Below are 25,925 nucleotides of genomic sequence, written 5' to 3'. Positions count from 1 at the left end.
TTATGGTGCTTGCAAAACAGCACTATTTTGGTATCCCTCAAACATTCTGGTTAAGGTTTGTTCTAAAGTATTATACTGCAGGAAGATAGGTAGGTACAGTGCTGTAAATAAGTATTTGCCCCATCCTGATTTATTCTGTTTTTGGGGATATCTCTTACTAAATGGTTTCATTTAAACAAAATCTATCATAAAACAAAGGCAATCTAAGTAAACACAAAATACAGTTTTTAAATGATGTTATTTATAAGTAAAAAAGTTATCCAATACCATCTAGGCCTGTGTGAATGTATTCAAGGTTCAGCTGGACTAGACACACCCAGGCCTGATTACGCCAGCCCTGTTTAATCAAATCAACACCTAAATAGAACTTTTTCAGCAGCATGAAGTCGGCTAAAAGGTCTCACCCAGAAGCAGACTATGCCAAGGTTGCAAGAAATTTGAGAAATGATCAGTCTGGAATCGAAAGTGGAACTGTTTGGAAGACAGGGATCCATTACATCTGGTGTAAATCAAACACAGAATTCCACAAAAAGAACATCATACCTATGGTCAAGCATGTTGGTGGTAGTGTGATGGTGTGGAGATGCTTTGCTGATTCAGGGTGACTTGCAATAATTGAGGGAAAAATGAATTTGACTCTCTACCAGAAATTCCTAAAGGGGAACATCCAGTCATCATTACGTGAGTTGAAGCTCAAGTGCAACTGGATTATGCAGCAAGACGATGATCCAAAGCACCTCTGAATGGCTCAAAAGAAGCTAAATTAAAGTTTTGAAGTGGCATAGTCAAAGTTCTAACTTGAACCCGATTGAGATGCTGTGGCAAGAACTTAAACGGGCAGTTCATGCTCGAAAACCCTCCAATGTGGCTGAAATAATGCAGTTCTGCAAAGAAGAGTGGGCCAAAATCCCAGCACAGCATTGTGAATGACTGATCTGCAGTTATCAGAAGCATTGGGTTGTAGTTGTTGCTATTAAAGGTGGCACAACCAGCTATTACGTTTAAGGGGGCAGTTAGTTTTTTAGTTTTTTTATATAGGTGTTGAATATGTGAACAGTATTTTGTACTGTCCGGTTGCCTTTGCATACCATATCTCGTTCGAAGATCTAAAGCAATTTAGTATGAAAAATACACAAAAAAATAGAAGAAATCAGGAAGGGTCAAATACATTTTCACAGCACCGTAGGTAGGTACAAGACATGTGTTAAGGTAGGCTATATGCTATCACATTTTAGTGAAATATTGCCCTTGTACAGGTAATGCGATCTCTTCATCATCTAATGATTTTGAACTGAACAACATAATGAGTCTGTGCTTCAACAAGCTCTAATTGTGTCTGATAATTATTGCACTCAAATCTAGCATCCCTCTCCATTTGATTACCTCTTGAGTGGTGGTCACCCATTATGGTACAACAGGGTGAACTCTGAAGAGGATGCCATAACAGGTGCCATCCCATTGGCTAATGCTTAAAGAAATATTTCACCCAAAAATGAACTTTCTGCCAGACAAGTTAAAGACCCCTTGAAATCGAAATGTTCAGGACCCATTTTATATTAGGTGTCTTTAACTACTATGTATTCAGTAGTGATTTATTGTAGAATATTTGACGAGAAATAATGGGATGGGACTTTTTGTAGGCAATTGCATCCCTCAGGAATGAATCGGATCTTGAAAAGTGTGCGTTACATACCAGAAATTGGCCAGGTGATTGCAGGCAAGGGGTTGAAAAATGATAGGGCTTGGTGACTTAAGCCAATTTTATTCCAGAAAAACTTCAGATCAGGAATGTGAATTAAGAAAGTAAACAGATTCCATTTTGATTTCTTGTTTTCCGGTTAGATGATTCTGCTACAGTATCGTCTCTCTCCAGACAAACTCAACAGAAACATGGATCCTCCTTTCCCAGACTAGTATACCGAATGTCATGATGCTCATTAGCTCCAAGCATTTGGCAGCCACCTCCACTAAGAAAATGCCAGATAGCAATGACAACAGCTATTTTTATGTTGTTTGTGGTCTCATTCTAGGGTTTGTCTGATGGTGAGGGATGTATAAGGGAGAGTGGGGCTAGTTGTCACATGGTGAAGTTGTAACAAGGGCTTTTTCTCAGTTACTATGAAGTTTAGAGGCAAAAGTCCAATTACACAAATGTGTGTTTTCACTAACAGTGTTTTTGCATGATCATTTCCAACACCTAGTTCAAAACACTAGAATTCTATCCACCAAACTAAAATTCCTATCATCAAATTTTTACTATATCTGTTGGGTAAACAAGTGAACTATAAAAATATTACTTGGCACAAACAATGAGTTGATCTTTTGTTACACAAAACTTTTTCAGCACAGATTAATCTTGGTTAAGAGGTTCTAAAACATTTTTACAATTCAAAGATGTGTTAATGTTAGTTAATGCATTATGAGTTATAAATTAACAGTAACCAAGATGAATACCTCTTGTAAAAATTGGTCATTGTTAGTTCATGATACCTACATTGATGCATTTGCTGTACTGATTTAAAAAATGTATATTTTTGTATGGTACCATTTTTGCCTTTTTTATAATTTTTTTTTCTGTTTTATAATTGTTTTACTGTTAAGGCTAATAATAGGCTGTTCCATTATTACAACTTACACCAAGTAGTGTGACAGTATACCTTGCAATTGGGGCATGTTGTAACAAAAGTTATATTCAAATGAAGCGAAATGGCCCACAGATGTGTTCATGTTGAAAGTATTCAAAATAACAGGTTTATTCAACTTATAAGGGGAATAATGTACCGAAACCCCCATTTGTGGACATCATGTTTATCAGAGCGCTGCCATGCAAAAAATGAATGAATTTTTAAATGCGGCATATCAAATAAAACTAGAGACTCTACTCTTTACACCCAAACACGTTTCAATGAAAACTTAAAGAGGTTTCTTACCAGAGGCTCTTTTTGATGTCTCTGCGCCCGTAGAAGCACTTCCAGCAAATCAACGTAATGCTGTTGTGTCAGGTGACTCAGTGCGTCAGAAATTTAACCCTTAAATGACAGTCTAAAGTGTTGTGAACAGTATTCAGATGGTTTAAATTGATTAAAATGATGTGATGCGTGTAGCAAAGACAAAATACAACGCCCGCGCTCATGTGGTCGTGGGGTTGCATGATGTTGTATAGACTTTGACTTGAAAATAAACCTACACTGTGGATATTCAATATAACAACTAGCCCTGGTCTCCCCAATAGCTTTTCCAGGACACAAGTTAGTGTGCTTGAATTTCTAGCCTGAATAAATGGATTACAAGTATCATGATGAAGACAGCTTCCCTCCTGCAGCCCTAAATCTGCCTTGATAAAAGAATTATGAGGAGAAGCTTAAAACCTTAAGAAGTCTTGCTGATCACTCAAACATCCCAACTAAATCTCATAGACTGCATAGCTTTTTTAAACTTTTCAGTTTCCAAAATTCTCTTTAAGTAAACGACGAGAGAAATCCATGAAAGTCTGCCTGATGTTGCATGGGATTTCATAATGGTGTTTAGAGTCAGACAGCAGAAGTGAGATTGGGTTTCTCAGCAGGTAAACATGGAAAAATTTCATCATCACCTCTCAGGCACATTGAGTACTTGCATTTGGTGTCAAGTACCCCAGACAGATTTTGAATAAGAGTCTGAGCAACTTTTTTACCAAACCTGCACAGGGTTCAATTGATAATAATTCAACCTGTGTCCACAAAAAATAAACTCTCATTAAGAAAGATATGTAAGGAATAATTGACAATGGACCGTTGAATTATTAAAAAGTAATTCAGACCTTGAGTGGTAATGCGAACATGACGCGCAACGGAGTGGCCATTGCACCTCAGTTGTACGTTATTTTTCAACAGTTCAACAGGCCGGAGTCAATTATTCCACTTATACCATGGTTACCAAATCAGTCATTGGTCAGGATTTTATCTCGACATTGTCTGGTTTTTGTCCCTAAAACGCTCTTGTGAGTGGAACTACTTTCTTCCACCACGGATTCAGCGGCTTGCTTTGATACAGCCCAAGCCATCATTGCTAATTCCAAAATGTCACTTTAGAATGAGCAATGGAGGCTTGCTCTACTTTCAAGCTCTTATTGGAGTAACAAGGCAGTGCATGTTTGCGTTTGTGTGTGCATGAGTGAGCGAGCGAGCACAAGAGAGAGAAACTGAGAGAGGTCGCGTGTGGAATTACCTGTGTTTGCTGCAGCTTTCGTCAATAGTAACATCACTTCAGATCGGCAAGATGTAAGTTTAAGTATACTTCTATCAGGAAGACTTGCAGACTTGAGTGAGATTTAAGATGACATTTTATTTGATGAACATAAAACAGAAAAGTAATGTCTCTCTTTGGAGTAGGCCCCATCTGTCATATCCTGCCGGAGATAGGAGGCAGGGGCAAGGAGCCTACCCCCATGCAGGACGGGACTCAGCTGATGGTGGTGGAGGTTGCCGGGTTAGCACACTGAAACAGCAATGTGATAGATTGTGTGCAGACTTATAAAGCAACAGCTTACATGTGATTGGCTGGGAATTACCCAGCTAATGGTGTGATGATGTACAGCTGCTAGTCTTCCGACTCGAACTACATTTACTACTTACATTTCTCAGTAGCAGCGAGTGTCGCCATTCTTGTATGTAGCTTTTCTATTGTTAAAATACTGTTTATAACCCCACTGAGTCGCAGGGCGTGCTGACATTACAGCTGTGTTTGTCACTTGCAAGTATGTGTGAGCGTATGTGTATGTCCATGTGTGAGATTGTGTGTGTGAGAGAGGTTAAGAGAGTGGGGGGGGGGGTGCACAAGGTTGCTTTCCACAGACAAAAAGGCATATTTCACACAGTATAGAAACTGTAGTTTTGGATAATATAGAAACAGTTGCTGTGCTGTATATCAAGTTGTGGTGGTACATTGACATCAAGAATGTTTGTTGGTGTGTGTGTGTGTGTGTGTGTGTGTGTGTGTGTGTGTGTGTGTGTGTCAGAGTGGAATTGGTGTGGGTGGGAGAGAAAGAGAGAGGGGGGAAAGTGCAAGGGCACTTTTCAACTGAAACTGAAATAAATTTTGGTTATTATAGACTTTTTGTATTTTAATTGGTTATTTTGTTGTGGTAGCCTGTACGGCTCTTTGAAATAACTGAAATAATTTGGCGAAGTGATATGGAACCATTATACGGTCAAGCCCTGGAACTAATTTATAGCCGTGCGCTTACTAGAAAATAATTGCACACCTACAAATGTCTGTCGACCAATCATTCAACAAACCCGTGGTATAAACTGATTTATTTCATTATGAAGGGAAAACAATACTTTATGGAAGTTTTTTAAACATGTGTTTGCATGTGTGTGTGTGTGTGTGTGTGTGTGTGTGTGTGTGTATATATATATACACACGTAGGGCCATATCGCACTCTTGCTCTTGAACTGTTGTATATAAGCAATATCACACAAGCAAGAGTGCTATATGGCCCTACATCAGCACTGCTGTGATTTGGCCGCAGGCCGAGTGCTGTAGGTAATTACAGCAGTGCTGATATAGGGCCATATAGCACTCTTGCTTGTGTGCTATTGCTTATGTACAACAGTTCAATGAACAAGTACATTTTTATAAATTAGGAAAAACTTATTACGGTCATAAAAAACGCATTTGTGCATGGAACTACTTTCTTACGCGACCAATAAGAATCTGCCGTTGCTGGTTCAAACCAAATGATGCGTCCAAACCTCCATTAGTAATTCAAAAATGTCACTTCAGAAATAGTATCACGGCTTGTGCTGTTTCTAACAAGTTATTGGATAAACAAGGATGGATGTGTGTGTGTGTGTGTGTGTGTGTGTGTGTGTGTGTGTGTGTGTGTATGAGTGAGTGAGAGAGTGAGTGATCACCTGTTTCCTTTCCCAAGTAGAGATAGCATCCAATAGCATCCAAGCAGGGGTTTTTTCTCCCTATTTCGCGGTAGAGTCGATCACTATAGAAACCGTAATGTTCTCCTCACTTTTAAACAGCACACATTGTGTAATTAATTAGTCTGCTGTGTCTCTTAGCTGTGATGAGCCGTAATGCTGAAGTTGTTCATTTAAAGCAGATTAAAGCTATTTCCTAGCTTTAGTAGTGTAGTATTAATACGAGCGATCACGAAGAGCTGTTTTATGTAGACACTAGCTGACGTGGATTCACTTCACGTCACCTAACTGGCTCATATTACACACAAAAATTATATTTTGCCACCACCTGCTGGCTAACATATGTAATGTCAAAAAGTAGCTATTAAAACATATGCACTGCTCTTGCATTTTAGTTTAGAACAGCGTGAACACAAGCGGAGTGATATACACACAGTGAAGTGTCTTGAGTGCTGATGGTGTCAGACCATCAGTGCTCATGGAATGTCTCTCATCCAATCAGATTCGAGGACCGGAACTAACTGTTAAATATTTATATATAAATATAGCTTAGAGGTTTCTCTTTCATAGCTCAGAATATTTAATGGTTCACCAAAACATTTAAATTCTGGAACCATTTAGATAACATGTTCAATATTCACTTTCATGGCTCAGATCTTTTGTTCTTGAAAGAATAAGATGAGAACTGTTTAACTTTGATTGAAATGTCTGACTTTTGATTACAGACTTTGAGGGTGCTGAGAAAATCTTAAAGGAATATTCTGGGTTCAATACAAGTTTCAATCCAAGAATTTGTGACAATGTTGATTACCAGACAAATCATACAGTGATGCGATTGCAATGAAGGTCAATGGGGTTGTACAATTGGTTAACACACATGTTTTGTACGTCTTGTGGATATCCTTTTAAAACGGTGAGTATTATAACATTTCCGATTGTCCCTATTCACTTCCATTTTAAGTGACAGATTTGTGCTTTTTTTAAAGAAAAGTTGAAATTCTTTTTTGTTGTAACCAACACTATGTCACAAATGCTGTCTATTAAGCTTAACCTGTATTGAACTCGCAATATTACTTTAATTGATTTTTCTTTTTTTTTGCATATCTGTCTGTGGGTATACCATATTGGCTAATACCTAACTACGGTAAGTGTGCAAAGTGATTGGCTTTGGGTTGCACTCATGAGCAATTCAAATTTAATTTAAGTCTGCACCATATATCACACATGGTCAAAAGACTCATTTAAGTATGCCCAGTATTTGCCCTGAAACTAATTAATTTTGTGAATTTGCATTTTGTCCCTTAGTATATATTCTTTTTCTGTTCTTCATCAAAGAGAAATTTGAACACCCCGGGTAGTGCTGAATATATCACTCCCTGCCTAATATTCCTTTCAAACGATGAGGTCTGTCTGGATTTAACACTGGAAACTGAAAAGTGATGCGGGCACGGTTTGGGAAGACTCCCACGTGCAAAACTGGAAGCTTGACACGTGTGTGAAGCACTTGAAAGGGAGCGCAGCAGTGCAGACTATTACATAATGATCAACAGGGATTCTTTTGCAGGGGCACAGGAGCACGTGCTGATAGGGCAGGATGTTCTGTTCTTCTTATGAATATGTTTTAAAATCAGCTGCAAAGAGTTTGTTGTGACACTGGCATTTTTTTGATAAATAGACAAGTTGAAGAGTTAATTAAGTAGTTCTCCAAAAATGTTTTTTCCAATTTACTCACCCTCATGGCATGCTGTTTTTATATATATTTTTTGTCAGTGGAAGAGAAATGTTTAAGTACCTGTACACAGCTTTTGTCCATACAGTGACAGTTCATAGTGACCATGTCTATCAAGCTCCAAAAAAAAACATCAAAAGTTATGTAAAAGTAGTCCGTAAGACTTGTGCACTATATTCCAAGTTTTTTGAAGGCATCCGATCGATTTGTGTGAGAAGCAGACCTGAATTTATTATGTAATTTATTTAGTTAGTCTTAATATCATTTTGAAGCTTTTATATAGATTAAAAAAAACTTGAAATATATTGCACTAGTCAAATGAACTATTTGTTTTTATATATTTTTATGTATTTATTTATCTTGTAATATATTATATGATATAATATTATTTAACATATGAATGAATTATTATTAAATTAATATATATATATATATATATATATATATATATATATATATATATATATATATATATATGACAATAATATTACTATATAAATTTATTTATTTATTTTTATTTATGTTTTTATATATTTTACATTGTACAATATGAGCATCTATTATATAATAAAATATTATGTAACATATAAATTAATTTATATTAAATACATATATATATATATATATATATATATATATATATATAATATTATATACAGCTATTTAATATATAAATTAACATTTAATTTAAATATATAAAACTATTATTGTCATATTTATATAATATATAAATATGACAATAGTATTATTATATAAATAATACTATTGTTTTTATATTTTACATTATACAATATAAGTATATATATATTATATAATACATTATTATGTAATATATAAATTCATTTATATTAACACACATACACACACACACACACACATATATATATATATATATATATATAAATTAACATGTAATTAATATATATATATATATATATATATATATACTGTATATGACCATAATATTATTATATAAATGTATTTATTTATTGATCTATTGATTAATTTATTCAATTACTTTTGGAGTTCGACAGTCACTATGAACTGTTAATGTATATAAAAGAGCTGCATGTAGATTCTTCAAAAACTAAGATTGAAAAAATGTAAATTCAGTTGTTCACATTTTTGTCAGTATAGCTGTCTACAGGGTTCCCTTCCGAGGGAACTCGCACTGCGTCGTTGAAAACGACTCTTTGGGGAACGCTCCTTAGCGTGCGCCTCTGAAGTATGAATGAAACTATTCCAATCTTGATTGGTGTTGCGTCATGACGTAACATGTGACGGCATAACCGGATGCATAAAAGTGACGCCGGCACACATACACATTAGCTTTCGCTCTTCAGCAAGCGCTCTATGTTGAAATTGTTTGTCTTATTTGGTGTTGTTTGTCTGATTTAAAAATATTATGGCCACCGAACAGTTCAAGAAGTGCGTGCACCCCTGCCCTCGTTTCATTACGGGTAGGGACACGCACGCTTTATGTGTGAACTGTTTGGGAGCGCAGCACGCACAGGCAGCTCTCGAGGGATCTGCCTGTGAAAGTTGTGAAGCACTACCCATGAGAGTGCTGCGCTCCCGGTTGGCGTGCTTTGATGAGCACGGTCAGGCTCGCGTTCCCCACGGTTTTGGTCCCGCGTCTGTTGAGGCAGCGCGGCGATTGAGATCGCGGGGTTCGCAGCGGATTTTGCAGATGAGAATGAGACTGCTGCGGCACTTTCTCATTCTTCGTTTGAGGATCCCGAGCCTACTGTGTGTGGTGCAGAAGCCCGCGTCGCGGCTTCTTCTGCCCATGATCAGGTCCCGATGCTTGAGCTCACTGCTTCCGAGGAAGTGGATATGCTCAGCATCGATGCGGACGACCGTGAGCCAAGCACGCCGGTTTTTGGCCAAGCTTATGAGGAGCTGATTGAGGTTATGACGCGTGCCGTGGCCAGACTGAATATCAGCTGGCCACAAAATGAGCAGGGAACGCAAGTTGAAAGCAAATTAGACGTGCGTTTCCTGCGGCACAGATCACAACCTCAGCGCCGGGGTTTGCCGTTTTTCCCCGATCTCCACAGAACGAGATCGTGGGGTAAACCGCATTCGTCCCGTATCTCCAGCCCCAGTGTTTGATTACAGAACGATGTTTTGGGGGCACGGGATATGGGCTAAAACCCCGGCGCTGCCTAGTAAGCCCTGCAGAGATACATCTGCTTTAATAAGTAGGGCTTACATGGCGGCAAACAGTGCTTGAAAAACACCCGGGAGGCTGGTTCCCTTAGTTGAAGCTTCGGGAAAGAGGTCCTACCGAGGTGGTAGAACCTCGGAGGGCTGCCCCCACTGCAGAGCAACCGAGGTTGCTCTCGCAGCGGAGTCCTCAGGAAATCGGTGTCGGTTCCCGCCGTCTTTGACGCTTCGGGCCACATCAATTTCCAGCGAACGCACACCGTGCCGTTCGTGTCAAAAAAAAAAAAAACAAGCATTAATGGTGGTCACAAGAACCATATCGACTAAATCCTGCCGGTCTTTCGCTTCAGGAAGTCGAGAACAGTGCTTGAAAAACACCCGAGACCAGCCTCGAGAGGCTGGTTCCCTTAGTAGAAGCTTCGGAAAGAGGTTCTACCGAGGTGGTAGAACCTCGGAGGGCTGTCCCCGCTGCAGAGCAACCGAGGTTGCTCTCGCAGCGGAGTCCTCAGGAAATCGGTGTCGGTTCCCGCCGTCTCTGACGCTTCGGGCCACATCAATTTCCAGCGAACGCACACCGTGCCGTTCGCGTCAAAAAATAAAAAACACACATCAATTGTGGTCATAAGAACTGTATCGACTAAACCCTGCCGGTATCTCGCTTCAGGAAGTCGAGAACAGTGCTCGAAAAACACCCGAGATCAGCCTCGAGAGGCTGGTTCCCTTAGTAGATTTTGTTGAGGCATGGAATCATCTTCCCAACATATCTGCATGGGTCCTGCATATAATAAAATCAGGGTACAGACTGCAGTTCGGGCACCACCCCCCAAATTCTCTGGGGTGGTGCAGACTACAGTGGTTCCGAGCAGGCTCAGGTGATGGAACAAGAAGTGCAATCTCTGCTGCTGAAGGAGGCCATAGAACGTGTTCCTCATTCAGACAAGGAGTCCGGTCTTTACAGCCGGTACTTTATAGTTCCAAAAAGGATGGGGGGTTGAGGCCGATTTTAGATCTCAGAGTTTTGAACCGGCCTTTGAGGAGGTTCAGGTTCAAAATGCTTACCATTCCTGTCATCGTGAGTCAGATCAGATCCGAGGACTGATTTGTCACGATAGATCTAAAATACGCCTATTTTCATGTACCCATCCTTCCATGTCACAGGAGGTTCCTGAGGTTCGCTCGGGGCGAAGCTTACCAATATCGGGTTCTTCCGTTCGGCCTAGCACTCTCTCCCCGCACATTCACCAAATGTATGGATGCAGCTCCTGCTCCTCTGAGACTTCAGGGCATCCGCGATACTGAATTATATCGATGACTGGCTCATTCTGGCCCAGTCTCGAGAAATGGCGGTTCGGCATCGAGATGTCGTCCTTGGCCATATTCGAAGTTTGGGGTTGAGACTCAACACAAAAAGAGTGTGTTACAACCATCCCAGTGCACAACATTTCTGGGTGTTGTGTGGGACTCGGTTACGATGCAGGCACGCATGTCTCCTGCACGTATCGAGTCCCTTATGGCGATGGTGTCCGGGTTAGAGCTAGGCCAGGCCATCACTGTAAAGCAATTTCAAAGACTGCTGGGCCTCATGGCAGCGGCATCCAACATTGTACCGTTGGGCCTTCTACACATGAGGCCCCTCCAGTGGTGGCCGAAAGCCAAGGGGTTTTCCCCAGCGGGAATCCATTTCAGTATAATCGGAGTAACGCGCAGGTGCCTTCGTTCTCTGCTAATATGGAAGAAACCTTGGTTCCTGTCCCAAGGGCCAGTGTTGGGAGCGTCATGTCGCCGGAAAACCGTTTCGACAGACGCCTCCCTCACTGGCTGGGGCGCGGTCATGGACGGCCGCTTTGCCAGGGGTCTGTGGCAGGACCATCATCATTCTTGGCACATAAGCTGTCTAGAGATGTTGGCTGTGTTCAGGGCTCTGAGGAGCTTCCTTCCAGACATCAAGGGTTACCATGTCCTAGTACGTTCGGACAATACATCAGTGGTAGCTTATCTGAACCGACAAGGAGGACTCAGATCGCGCCCTCTGTGCAGACTGGCGCATCAGATAATTCTTTGGTCCCAAGGGAAAATACTGTCTATCAGAGCAATGTATATTCCGGGGTTCAGAATCAGGGAGCAGACATCCTGTCGAGGCAGGGGCTGAGGCCCGGGGAATGGAGACTTCATCCAGAGGTGGTGAAGTTGATATGGGACAAATTTGGACCATCAGAAGTGGATCTGTTCGCGTCTCGAGAGACGTCCCACTGTCCACTTTGGTTCTCCCTCTCACATCCAGCCCCACTGGGGTTGGACGCCATGGTACAGGCTTGGCCGAGGCTTCGCCTGTACGCATTTCCCCGATCGCTCTGCTCCCGGGAGTCCTGGAAAGGGTCCGCCAAGAGGGCATCAGTCTACTTCTGGTTGCCCCCATGTGGCCGGCCCGAGTATGGTTCTCAGACATAATTTCACTCCTGATAGCTCCGCCATGGCAGATTCCTCTGAGGAGGGATCTGTTGTCTCAGGCGGGGGCACAGTCTTCCACCCTCGTCCAGAGCTGTGGAAACTGTGGGTCTGGCCCCTGAGGGGTTCAGTACCTAAATGCTGGTCTATCAGTGGGGGTGGTTGAAACCATACTTAGCTCTAGGGCTCCGTCTACTAGGAGATTATATGGCCTCAAGTGGAATGTGTTCTCCACTTGGTGTAGAGAACATGAAGTAGATCCAGTTAACTGCCCGGTGGCTTCAGTTCTGGAGTTTCTTCAAGATCGTTTCTCTGCGGTCTCTCCCTTCCACACTCAAGGTGTACGTGGCTGCCATTTCGGCGTTCCATGCACCACTGAGTGATGGGCCTCTGGGGAGGCACCAGCTGGTCATTCGTTTTCTCCGTGGTACATGGAGGATGAGACCGACAACCAGGTCCAGGGTTCCTGCCTGGGACCTGGCGGTGGTTCTCGAAGGGTTATCCCTGGCCCCCTTCGAACCCCTTCAGTCGGCTTCGCCCAAGGACCTGACGTTCAAGATGGCTTTTCTCTTAGCTATTACCTCTCTAAAGAGGGTGGGTGATCTTCAAGCCCTGGCAGTGACGCCAGCTTGCTTGGAGTTTGCCCCTGGCGGAGTTAAAGCCATTTTACACCCGAGACCTGGCTATGTGCCTAAGGTGCCGTCTAACACGGCACGGTCTACGGTCCTGCAGGCTTTTCATCCTCCACCTCATGTGTCGGCAGAAGAAGAGAGGCTCCATTTGCTCTGCCCTGTCAGAGCTTTGAGGGCTTACCTCGAGAGGTCCTCTTCTTGGAGGAGGTCGGACCAACTGTTAGTGTGTTTTGGGTCACCTAAGAAGGGGCTCCCTGCCTCAAAACAAACCATTAGTAATTGGATTGTTCAGGCTATTATCTCGGCTTACAAGGTGCGCAATTTGCCTTCACCTTTGGCCGTGAGGGCTCATTCAACTAGAGGCATGGCGTCCTCTAGGGCTCTCTTATCGGGAGTACCCCTCCAGGAGATCTGTGAGGCAGCCGGTTGGGCTACCCCGCACACTTTTATCAGGTTTTACAGTCTGCACCTCCCTAGTACGCCTGGCGCACGTGTGCTCTCGTCCTAGCTGAGTGCCTGAGTTCAGTTTCACCCTAGGGCAGGCCTTTTTCGGTGCGTGGCCTAGTGGGCATTCGTTCCCCAAAGAGTCGTTTCAACGACGCAGTGCGAGTTCCCTCGGAAGGGAACGCCTCGGGTTATGACTATAACCCTTGTTCCCTGAGAAGGGAACGAGACACTGCGTCGTCCTGCCACGCCCCTCAAGGCCTGAGAGCGGCTTGCTTCATCGCTAGGCTAATGTGTATGTGTGCCGGCGTCACTTTTATGCATCCGGTTATGCCGTCACATGTTACGTCATGACGCAACACCAATCAAGATTGGAATAGTTTCATTCATACTTCAGAGGCGCACGCTAAGGAGCGTTCCCCAAAGAGTCGTTTTCAACGACGCAGTGTCTCGTTCCCTTCTCAGGGAACAAGGGTTATAGTCATAACCCGAGACGTTTTCCTGCGGTCTCAAGCTCCTAGACACTCATTGTTTACTTTGTCTTTACCTGACACGCACTTTTGTGCTTTTAATTTCACGTCATATAATATTAAAGGCTGTCATAAAATATGTTATTCGTTTTTATAAAACAACCTTCTAAAATATTCCAATCTTTCTCTCATATTTCTTGCTTTGACTCTCTAATCTTGTCCTCCGATCTGGTGACCCACATGTCTTCTGTTTCCTGTTTGCTTTTCAGGACTACACACTGACTATGTATTTCCAGCAAGCATGGCGAGACAAGCGTCTGTCCTACTCCGAGATTCCTCTAAACCTGACGCTGGATAACAGAGTAGCCGATCAGCTGTGGGTGCCGGACACGTACTTCCTGAACGACAAGAAATCTTTCGTTCACGGTGTTACGGTGAAGAACAGAATGATTCGCCTCCATCCAGACGGCACTGTGCTTTATGGCCTCAGGTACTGCACACGCATCTATTCTGACAATTCAATTCACAATTCTAAATGTTATTACTATTGACCTCATTCACAGTAGCATCTTTCATTTTGTGTGGAAAGAAAATGAGGCTGTGAGGATAGACTGTCTCAACACAAATCTTATTGGCTGGTTTGATGTAACTTCTTCCACAAGTAGAAGCACACAGAACTTTTTATCAGTCCACCTGGAAAAGAGTCATGTTCACAAGGCTCCATTTTGATCCAATGAGCGCTTTTGGGGACAAAAATAATCACCAGATATGTCCAAGTTTGCCAAGTTTGTGACCTGACAAAACCGACTGTGATTGACGCTGTTCCTGACACAGTCTAAGTGGGCATTTCTTGGCCAGTCTTAGTTGATATGTGGTGCAGACCTTTGCTGTTTTAGTCTCGGACCTCAAGCCGCGAAACCAAAATCGATCTGCATTCCCATCATTGGGCTACCCTGTAGCATTGCCCTAAAACACACCCTTAATATACCATCCTGGTGCCAACGTTACACACAACTGCGCTGGATACACAACTTGGCAAGTTCGGCGACTATATACTTAATCACATCTTCATTCGGTAGATGCCGCTTCTATCTAACGTTGCACATTTTCATCAGCCCAAATATTCAGAAGTGCCCTGATTTTGTCAACTGACCAGTACTGATGATTCGCCATTCTCTGTTGATCTGTTAAGGTTAGCTGGTAGATAGATATGAAAAATTTGGAAATTAGTATCTTGGTGCTAAAACCTCTGACGTTACTCCGTGAAACTCCACCGTTGACATTTACCCCACCCCAATCCCCTGTTGGCCTTTTCTGGTCCAAAGTTAATCAGTGGTCCCAAGGCCACAGGCAGTTGGCCCTGGGGAAGCCCTGAGGAGGTACAATGAGGCACCTGAAGTGACTGGCACTGGCATGCCCTAATCTGGCCTGATAGTGGAAATGCGGCTAAATAGACTCTTTGGACTTTATTTGGTGTTGTGTTTTTACACCCCTACGTTCCTGCTCAGCTTCTGTTCGGACGCTCTTGCTTAGTGCTCCGCGCTTTTGCTCTATCGCTTTTATATTTTCATATTTTATCTCCTTTTATCAACTAATTTTTACTAATTTTAACTTAAACAAATCAGCACAGTGCTCAAAAGCTTGGATTACTACAAAAAAAAAAAAAAAAAAAGCAGAATTCTTTTATCCGACCAGCCTCCCACTGAAAGTTTTCATTCCAGGGAAGGGAAAACACAACTGCCTACATTCAAAAGGATAAGAGAAAATGCCTCTTCTGGAATCTACTTGCTGCACTAACTGCCACAGACTTTTACAAAGGATTGCAGTTCTTGAAACAAAGTTATTTACAGGACCACCAAACCAGACGGAACACACAACAGAGCTCGTCATGGACGCCCTCAGCATACAGCCGGTGAGTCCCATGAATCTAGTGCTCCTCGACAGGCCATACTGAGTGTAGAGAAACAAACCGATCGACTTACAAATCGATGGCAAAAACAGGGAGCGAGACCAAAAGGCACTCGAGACATCAGATTGTTACGAGCATCTCATATTGCCGCAGTAGCATCCTCTACCCCAGATACGGCTCTGACAAGGAATGCAAACACTGGTTTCCTACCACCGCCTATACGTCTTGAGAACAGATTTGAAGTATTAATGAATGAGGAATCCCCAAATGTGATGAATGTGATCGAACACAGACTGAATCAGCCAGTAGCTAACACTGATGTGAACTGGCTCAAGGTCGAAAGCAGACAGCGGCATTCAGCTCAGAGCGCAGCCGGGCCCAGGACTCTGATAGTGGGTGACTCCATAATCAGAAACATTAGCAGCAGGGATACAACTACATGCTGCCTTCCACAAGCAACAACCTCGGATGTAAACAGGGAACTTCAGAACATTCTGATGAAACATAAGACTGGAAATCGACTCATCATTCATGTGGGGAAGAAAGATATTCATAAAGAGCAGTCAGAACTCCTTAAGAAGGATTTCAATGACCTTTTTGAAACACTTAAAAGACTGAAAGTTCAAACATTCATCAGTGGACCACTTCCAGCAAGAGGAACAAACAGGTTTTCACGGTTGCTTGGGCTTAATACATGGCTGTAAAAAAACCTGCAATATAAAAGGAGTGAACTTCATTGACAACTTCAATCTTTTCTGGAGTCAGAGGCAACTGTTTCGACAGGATGTCCACCACCCAAACAAACTTGGTTCAAGAGTGCTAAAGGACAATATCTACTTCTCCCTCAATCATCCTTCTGCAGTGTGTGCCAATCCACTCAATCTGAATGGCACACACACACCTGGACACAGTATGAATGACCACAGGACTTCACTTCAGCACCTGAATGGACATGCAGTTGACAAATCACACAAGGACAATGATAACACCACTCAGCCACAACAATTTCTGCTCATGGACACAATCTCATCTGAGCCCTGCCCACAAAGTTCACCACAGAAAGACTGTGACATATTAGAACTGCTCCAAGATTCAGCACCCAAGGACGACTTTCTGGAAAACATCCAGGGAAACCAGGACAGCATATTACAGCCCCTCTCACCAGACACATTATCCCTCTCTCCAGCATCTCCACATCTGTGTTTCTCAGAGAAAATGGAAGAACTGGTGTATGCTGGAACCAAACTATCCCACTCTTTTGCTGCAAGCCCCCAGATATCAAGCAAAAAATGTCAGGCCCCTCAAGCACCTGCGGGCCCAGCTCGCCCTCCCCCTCCTCCTGTGAGAGCTCTTCGACCTCTGCCACAACGCCAGGGCTCACACCCTCCTCCATTTGCTCGAGGTGAACCAAAAACAACTGATACCAGCTCTCAGTGATATGTGTTGGGTCCCTGCTATGATAACAGTAACTTTCTCAAATGCTTACAAAACAAGCGGGAACCCAGTGTGCCTGTATCAATCTCTATTGCTGTTCGATTACATCATAGAAAGTCTAAGGCCTTCAAAAGCCATACAGCCATCTAATCTGGTGCCTATTACACGCCAAACTAATATTGCTGTGGGGACAAAAACTGTTAAGTTAGCACTTTTAAACATCCGCTCACTTAAAAATAAATCACTTCTAGTCAATGACTTAATTATCACATACAACCTGGATTTTATGTTTCTAAATGAAACTTGGCTAGAAGACAGCTGTAGTGCAACAGTCCTTAATGAAACATCCCCTCCTAACTTTACTTATTTGAGTGTCTGCAGAGAAGGTAGACGAGGTGGGGGTTTAGCTGCTCTTTTAAAGATGTCTATCAATGTAAGCAAATATCATTTGGGAATTACCCGTCTTTCGAATATCTGGGTAGTGTGTTAAAAGTTGCTCCACGCATTTTACTTATCATTATTTACAGGCCTCCAAAATACTCTCCAGCCTTCGCTGAGGACTTTACAGAACTGTTATCAACAATTACCTCAGAGTTTGACTGTTTTGCCATTGCTGGAGACTTTAACATTCACATAGATAATGCAGAAACCAATATGACAAAAGAACTCATAACTGTTTTAAAACTTTTGATCAGACTCAGCATGTACATGGACCCACACACAATCATGGACACACTCTAGATTTACTTATCAGTAAGGGTCTAAACATTTCATCGATTGTTATTAAGGATGTAGCACTGTCTGATCATTTCTGTGTTTTCTTTGATATATTGATCTCTCCTGCCATTGAAGCTAGATCTGTGTCTGTCAAGAAGAGATGCTTAAATGAGAACACTAGTGTACTATTTATGAAGGCTATAGCTTTAACACCAAGTATATCTGCTGACTCTGTTGATTTTCTCCTTGATTCTTTTAACTCAAAAGTTAAAAGTGTAATTGATGATATTGCTCCTGTGAAAGTCAGGAAGAAGAGTGGCAGACAAAAAGCGCCTTGGAGAAACTCAACAGCAGTGCAAAATATGAAAAGACAATGCAGAAAAGCAGAGCATGTGGCGGAAGACAAAACTTGTAGTCCATTATAACATCTACAAAGACAGCATCCATGCTTTTAATATGGAACTAGGCAAAGCTAGACAGACTTTCTTCTCGAATATTATAAACAGCAACTTAACACGCACTCTTTTTGCGACTGTAGAGAGACTGACAAACCCCTCAAGCCAGATTCCCAGTGAATTGCTCTCAGACAGCAAGTGCAATGAGTTTGCTTCTTTCTTCTCTGAAAAAATCAATAATATCAGAAAGGTGATCAGCACATCCTTGAGTTGTGCTTGGGTCAGACAAATCAAACCACAACCTGAGAAAGTAGTTACTATGTCTGATTTCAAAGAAATTGATGGCAAAATTTTGGAAGAAACCGTACAGCACCTTAAACCATCAACCTGCGCCCTTGATGCACTTCCCACATCTTTTTTCAAAAGTGTGTTCAACTGTTTAGAAGCAGATCTCCTAGAAGTGATAAACTCTTCACTTCTCTCTGGGAGTTCCCTTCCGAGGGAACTCGCACTGCGTCATTGAAAACGACTCTTTGGGGAACGCTCCTTAGCGTGCGCCTCTGAAGTATGAATGAAACTATTCCAATCTTGATTGGTGTTGCATCATGACATAACATGTGACGGCATAACCGGATGCATAAAAGTGACGCCGGCACACACACACATTAGCTTTCGCTCTTCAGCAAGCGCTCTATGTATATTGTTTGTCTTATTTGGTGTTGTTTGTCCTATTTAAAAGAATTATGGCCACCGAACAGTTCAAGAAGTGCGTGCACCCCTGCCCTCGTTTTATTACGGGTAGGGACACGCACGTTTTGTGTATGAACTGTTTGGGAGCGCAGCACGCACAGGCAGCTCTCGAGGGATCTGCCTGTGAAAGCTGTGAAGCACTACCCCTGAGAGTGGCTTCTTCTGCCCACGATCAGGTCCCAATGCTCGAGCTCTCTGCTTCCGAGGAAGTGGAAATGCTCAGCATTGATGTGGACGCAGATCTGTCTCTCCGGGCCACTAAAGAGACGGCCCGCGCTATTGGCCGCTCTATGGCAGCTATGGTGACCACGGAGAGGCATCTGTGGCTAAATTTGTCGGGAATAAAAGAAAAAGACAGAGCTTTTTTGCTTGATGCCCCGCTCTCGCCCCCTGGCCTGTTCGGCGACGCCGTTACATCGGTCGTCGACAGGTTTCGGGAGGCGAGGAAACAATCTGCGGCGTTCAAGCAGTTTCTCCCCCGTAAATCCAAGTCTAAATCAAGTAGCGTGGGGCAAACAGATCAGCCCCAGCATTCAGTCAGCTCCTCGCACCGCGCAGAGCAAAAGGAGAGCGTTTCCTCTAGAGCCCCTCCTCCAGGAGCTTGGCAACAGAGGAAACGCTCCCAGCGGAAGCCCTCCAGCCAGGGGGCCGACCTGAGGGACGTCCTTAAGGCTAGGAGGGCTGGTAGAACCGGGGTGGTAGAACCTCGGAGGGCTTCTACCACGGGAAATGGCGGTTCGGCATCGAGATGTCGTTCTTGGCCACATTCGAAGTTTGGGGTTGAGACTCAACACAAAAAAGAGTGTGTTACAACCATCCCAGTGCACAACGTTTCTGGGCGTTGTGTGGAACTCGGTTATGATGCAGGCACGCATGTCTCCTGCACGTATCGAGTCCCTTATGGCGATGGTGGCCGGGTTAAAGCTAGGCCAGGCCATCACTGTAAAGCAATTTCAAAGACTGCTGGGCCTCATGGCAGTGGCATCCAACATTGTACCTTTGGGCCTTCTACACATGAGGCCCCTCCAGTGGTGGCTGAAAACCAAGGGGTTTTCCCCCAAGGGGAATCCATTTCGTATAATCAGAGTAACGCGCAGGTGCCTTCGTTCTCTGCTAATATGGAAGAAACCTTGGTTCCTGTCCCAAGGACCAGTGTTGGGAGCGTCATGTCACCGGAAAACCGTTTCGACAGACGCCTCCCTCACTGGCTGGGGCGCGGTCATGGACGGCCGCTTTGCCAGGGGTCTGTGGCAGGACCATCATCATTCTTGGCACATAAACTGTCTAGAGATGTTGGCTGTGTTCAGGGCTCTGAGGAGCTTCCTTCCAGACATCAAAGGTTACCATGTCCTAGTACGTTCGGACAATACATCAGTGGTAGCTTATCTGAACCGACAAGGAGGACTCAGATCGCGCCCTCTGTGCAGACTGGCGCATCAGATAATTCTTTGGTCCCAAGGGAAAATACTGTCTATCAGAGAAATATATATTCCGGGGGTTCAGAATCAGGGAGCAGACATCCTGTCGAGGCAGGGGCTGAGGCCCGGGGAATGGAGACTTCATCCAGAGGTAGCGAAGTTGATGTGGGACAAATTTGGACCATCGGAAGTGGATCTATTCACGTCTCGAGAGACGTCCCACTGTCCACTTTGGTTCTCCCTCTCACATCCAGCCCCACTGGGATTGGACGCCATGGTACAGGCTTGGCCGAGGCTTCGCCTGTACGCATTTCCCCCGATCGCTCTGCTCCCGGGAGTCCTGGAAAGGGTCCGCCAAGAGGGCATCAGTCTTCTTCTGGTTGCCCCGATGTGGCCGGCCCGAGTATGGTTCTCACACATAATTTCACTCCTGATAGCTCCGCCATGGCAGATTCCTCTGAGGAGGGATCTGTTGTCTCAGGCAGGGGGGCACAGTCTTCCACCCTCGTCCAGAGCTGTGGAAACTGTGGGTCTGGCCCCTGAGGGGGTTCAGTACCTAAATGCTGGTCTATCAGCGGGGGTGGTTGAAACCATACTTAGCTCTAGGGCTCCGTCTACTAGGAGATTATATGGCCTCAAGTGGAATGTGTTCTCCACTTGGTGTAGAGAACATGAATTAGATCCAGTTAACTGCCCGGTGGCTTCAGTTCTGGAGTTTCTTCAAGATCGTTTCTCTCGTGGTCTCTCCCCTTCCACACTTAAGGTGTACGTGGCTGCCATTTCGGCGTTCCATGCACCACTGAGTGATGGGCCTCTGGGGAGGCACCAGCTGGTCATTTGTTTTCTCCGTGGTACATGGAGGATGAGACCGGCAACCAGGTCCAGGGTTCCTGCCTGGGACCTGGCGGTGGTTCTCGAAGGGTTATCCCTGGCCCCCTTCGAACCCCTTCAGTCGGCTTCGCCCAAGGACCTGACGTTCAAGATGGCTTTTCTCTTAGCTATTACCTCTCTAAAGAGGGTGGGTGATCTTCAAGCCCTGGCAGTGACGCCAGCTTACTTGGAGTTTGCCCCTGGCGGAGTTAAAGCCATATTGCACCCGAGACCTGGCTATGTGCCTAAGGTGCCGTCTAACATGGCACGGTCTACGGTCCTGCAGGCATTTCATCCTCCACCTCATGTGTGGCAGAAGAAGAGAGGCTCCATTTGCTCTGCCCTGTCAGAGCTTTGAGCGTTTACCTCGAGAGGTCCTCTTCCTGGAGGAGGTCGGACCAACTGTTAGTGTGTTTTGGGTCACCTAGGGAGGGGCTGCCTGCCTCGAAACAAACCATTAGTAATTGGATTGTTCAGGCTATTATCTCGGCCTACATGGTGCGCAATTTGCCTTCACCTTTGGCCGTAAGGGCTCATTCAACTAGAGGCATGGCGTCCTCTAGGGCTCTCTTATCGGGAGTACCCCTCCAGGAGATCTGTGAGGCAGCCGGTTGGGCTACCCCGCACACTTTCATCAGGTTTTATAGTCTGCACCTCCCTAGTACGCCTGGCGCACATGTGCTCTCGTCCTAGCTGAGTGCCTGAGTTCAGTTTCACCCTAGGGCAGGCCTTTTTTCGGTGCGTGGCCTAGTGGGCATTCGTTCCCCAAAGAGTCTTTTTCAACGACGCAGTGCGAGTTCCCTCGGAATGGAACGTCTGGGGTTATGACTATAACCCTTGTTCCCTGAGAAGGGAACGAGACACTGCGTCGTCCTGCCATGCCCCTCAAGGCCTGAGAGCGGCTTGCTTCATCGCTAGGCTAATGTGTGTGTGTGCCGGCGTCACTTTTATGCATCCGGTTATGCCGTCACATGTTATGTCATGACGCAACACCAATCAAGATTGGAATAGTTTCATTCATACTTCAGAGGTGCACGCTAAGGAGCGCTCCCCAAAGAGTCGTTTTCAACGACGCAGTGTCTCGTTCCCTTCTCAGGGAACAAGGGTTATAGTCTTAACCCGAGACGTTTTCCAAACTCCCTGAAAACTGCAGTTGTCAAGCCCCTCTTGAAAAAGAGCAATCTGGATAAGACCATATTAAGCAACTATAGACCGATCTCAAAGCTTTCATAGGCAAGATCATTGAAAAAGTTGTCTTCAATCAGCTGAACAAATTCTTGAACTCAAATGGATACTTTGACAATTTTCAATCTGGTTTCCGATCGCATCACAGCACAGAGACAGCGCTCATAAAGATAATAAACGATATTCGCTTAAATACTGATACAGGCAAATTATCAGTACTGGTACTACTCGACCTCAGTGCTGCATTTGACACTGTTGATCACAACATACTTCTTGACAGGCTGGAAAACTGGGTGGGGCTTTCTGGGATGGTCCTAAAATGGTTCAGGTCATACTTAGAAGGGAGAGGTTATTATGTGAGTATAGGAGACCATAAGTCTGAGTGGACGTCCATGACATGCGGAGTCCCTCAAAGCTCAATTCTTGCACCACTCCTGTTCAACCTGTATATGCTCCCAATGAGCCAAATAATGAGAAAGAACCAAATTGCTTACCACAGCTATGCAGACGACACACAGATCTACTTAGCCCTATCACCTAACGATTACAGCCCCATTGACTCCCTGTGCCAATGCATTGATGAAGTTAACAGTTGGATGTGCCAAAACTTTCTTCAGTTAAACAAAGACAAAACTGAAGTCATTGTGTTTGGAAACAAAGATGACGTTCTCAAGGTGAATGCACACCTTGACACTAGGGGTCAAACAACTAAAAATCAAGTCAGGAATCTTGGTGTGTCTCTACAGTCAGACCTTAGTTTCAGTAGTCATGTCAAAGCAATAACTAAATCAGCATACTATCATCTGAAAAATATTGCAAGAATTAGATGGTTTGTTTCCAGTCAAGACCTAGAGAAACTTGTGCATGCTTTCATCACCAGCAGGGTGGATTATTGTAATGGACTCCTCACTGGCCTTCCCAAAAAGACCATAAGACAGTTGCAGCGCATACAGTACGCTGCTGCCAGGATTCTGAGCAGAACCAGAAAATATGAACATATCACACCAGTCCTCAGGTCTTTACACTGGCTCCCAGTTACATTTAGGATTGATTTTAAAGTATTATTACTGGTATATAAATCACTCAATGGGCTAGGACCTCAATATATTGCAGATATGCTCACTGAATATAAACCCAACAGATCACTCAGATCATTAGGATCACATCAGCTAGAAATACCAAGGGTTCACTCTAAGCAAGGAGAGTCTGCTTTTAGCTATTATGCCAGCCACAGCTGGAACCAGCTTCCAGAAGAGCTCAGATGTGCTCCTACTTTAGTCACATTCAAATCCAGACTCAAAACACATCTGTTTAGCTGTGCATTTACTGAATGAGCACTGTGCCACTGTGTGTCCGACTGTTTGTACTGTATTTTATTTTATTCTAAACTGTTTCAATTATTCTTATTTTTTTATTCTTATTTTAATCTCTTCTATGTAAAGCACTTTGAATTACCATTGTGTATGAAATGTGCTATATAAATAAACTTGCCTTGCCTTGCCTTGCCTAAATGTCTTTTAGTTCCATTCTGCCGAATTACTGACAATCTCTATCCCCCATCAGACAGATTTTCCATCAATTCAAACATGAACACATGCTCTCTAGTGCTTCTAGCAGCCTTCGTGACATGGGTTCTGGTCTCGCTTTTACCAGGAAGTAGTTGCGTTCGCATAAACAATGCTGAGCATAAATTGGAGGTTGCATTTTTCCTCTAAAAAAATGTTGTCTATGAATGTATGCACATCACTGCCACCACTTGCCGTCTGTCGGTGGTGCCCACGGTGGAGACTGCTCAAATTTCTGCCACGGCGCGCAACTTGAATATTTTCCATTAAATTTGACCCCAATCAATATCATTGGACATAATGTTTACTCTAGCCTTGTTCATTGTTAAAAAAGGAAAAATCTTGCTAACCTTTGTGTGTACTGTCTGCCACATGAATCGAATTGAGGTGCCCTGTGTTTGATACCTCTGCCGTGTGCTAGCCGTGACGCAGCATGCCGCTTCTCATCCGGTGTGTGACCACCTTTAGGTTTAGGGTTGAGGTTTGGGTTAGGGGGTAGAGTTAATAAAATATGCATTCTTTTTCACTGTATTACATCATTTACAGCTAAGATACAACCTGCGTCTAGCGCCACTCTGTGAATGTGTGCCCATGCGTTAAACATCACTTCCAGCTTTGGTCACTGGGGGCAGTGGTTGGAATTTCGATAAGACTGATTCACAGCCCGATTTCAGCTGAAGAATTTTCAACCTACTGTTGCTAAATTCACAGTTGGTTACATGGGTCTCCTCTAGAGTATCAGAAGAGACCCGAACAATGTCTCAAACTGTTCTCAGAACACAAAAGTCTGCACTCAGATCTTAATATGAACAAACATTTCTCCTCAAATCATAATAATACCATCTGATATACACTGTCCACTTCTATTTTATAACTATATACTTTTAATGCTACTTACTGGGCGAACATGGTCATTTAGTTTTCCTTATAATATTGACAAAATGCACAAGTATTTGTGTTTTGCTATGGTGTTCGTTCGATGATATTTATCCTGAAAATCCTTGAAATTCTTGATCTAGAAGTCGATTGTTGATATTTTAGCCATTACTAAATTAGCCTTTACAATATACAACATTTGTATCCATTTTTATTTCTCTTAAAGGTGCACTCAGTAACTTTTGTCATTGTGTCCTCTTGGACTTACACTGACACCTAGCGGCTTGGATGCAGCATCATTTAAAATCAATAGATTTCAGTTTCAAATGTCATTGTAGAAATGTAGTATTCACAGTCAGTCATGATTACTTTAATCAGTGAGTGAAAGTGTCAAATAACAGGACGGTTACTGAGATTAAGAGAGTAGTATTCAGCTGGTCATGTGATTCTAACATGGCCGCCCCCATGTGTGGACCCTCTCCATGTAGAATAAAACAGCTTTCATAAGATTACTGATATAACTGGAGTCTTCATTTTAATGTGAGTGCTCATGATTTCATACATATATTGCAAAATTACAACTCATGTCTTTAGGAGTTCAACTTTTTTAATCAGGACATTTTTTTTAGGAGAAACATCAGAGCAAGGACGTTTTCCTCTGGGCACCGGAGGCCATATATTTAGGCATATAAAATACTGACCCACTGATTTACCTTTGACATGCAAATGTGACTGTTAATGAGAAACTAATAAGGATTTATTGAAGTACTGTCTTCCTCCAAACTAATTACAACTTCAGTAAAGATCCAGCTTAATATAAACCCCTGGGCCACCTGGGGAATGGAGAAGTTAGATAAATGTGTAGCCCTTTTCTCATCTTTCAGTTGGACTTCACGATCTGTTAGCACTTGGTTTGTTGGCTGTGCTGTGGCAGTCTGAATTATATAAGCGCTCATCTTCTTTCTCTGGACCAAAGAGCAATTAGCCGATTGTTTCCAAACA

General features: G+C 43.5%; 1 protein-coding gene across 3 annotated transcripts in view; it reads left to right on the top strand.

Annotated features, from left to right (window-relative positions):
• LOC127628153 (gamma-aminobutyric acid receptor subunit beta-2) overlaps nt 1-25,925 on the top strand; it is a 172,493-nt gene that overhangs the window by 85,308 nt on the left and 61,260 nt on the right. For all 3 annotated transcript variants that reach the window (XM_052104872.1, XM_052104871.1, XM_052104873.1), the window contains exon 4: nt 14,074-14,294. In XM_052104872.1, the coding sequence (XP_051960832.1) occupies nt 14,074-14,294 (221 nt within the window). The remainder of the gene's footprint in view (nt 1-14,073; nt 14,295-25,925) is intronic.

This window comes from Xyrauchen texanus, chromosome 34, assembly GCF_025860055.1.
Source record: "Xyrauchen texanus isolate HMW12.3.18 chromosome 34, RBS_HiC_50CHRs, whole genome shotgun sequence".
Classification (NCBI taxonomy): Eukaryota; Metazoa; Chordata; class Actinopteri; order Cypriniformes; family Catostomidae; genus Xyrauchen; species Xyrauchen texanus.
The sequence above is the reverse complement of the archived record's forward strand: the minus strand, read 5'-3'. Positions and strand labels throughout refer to the sequence as shown.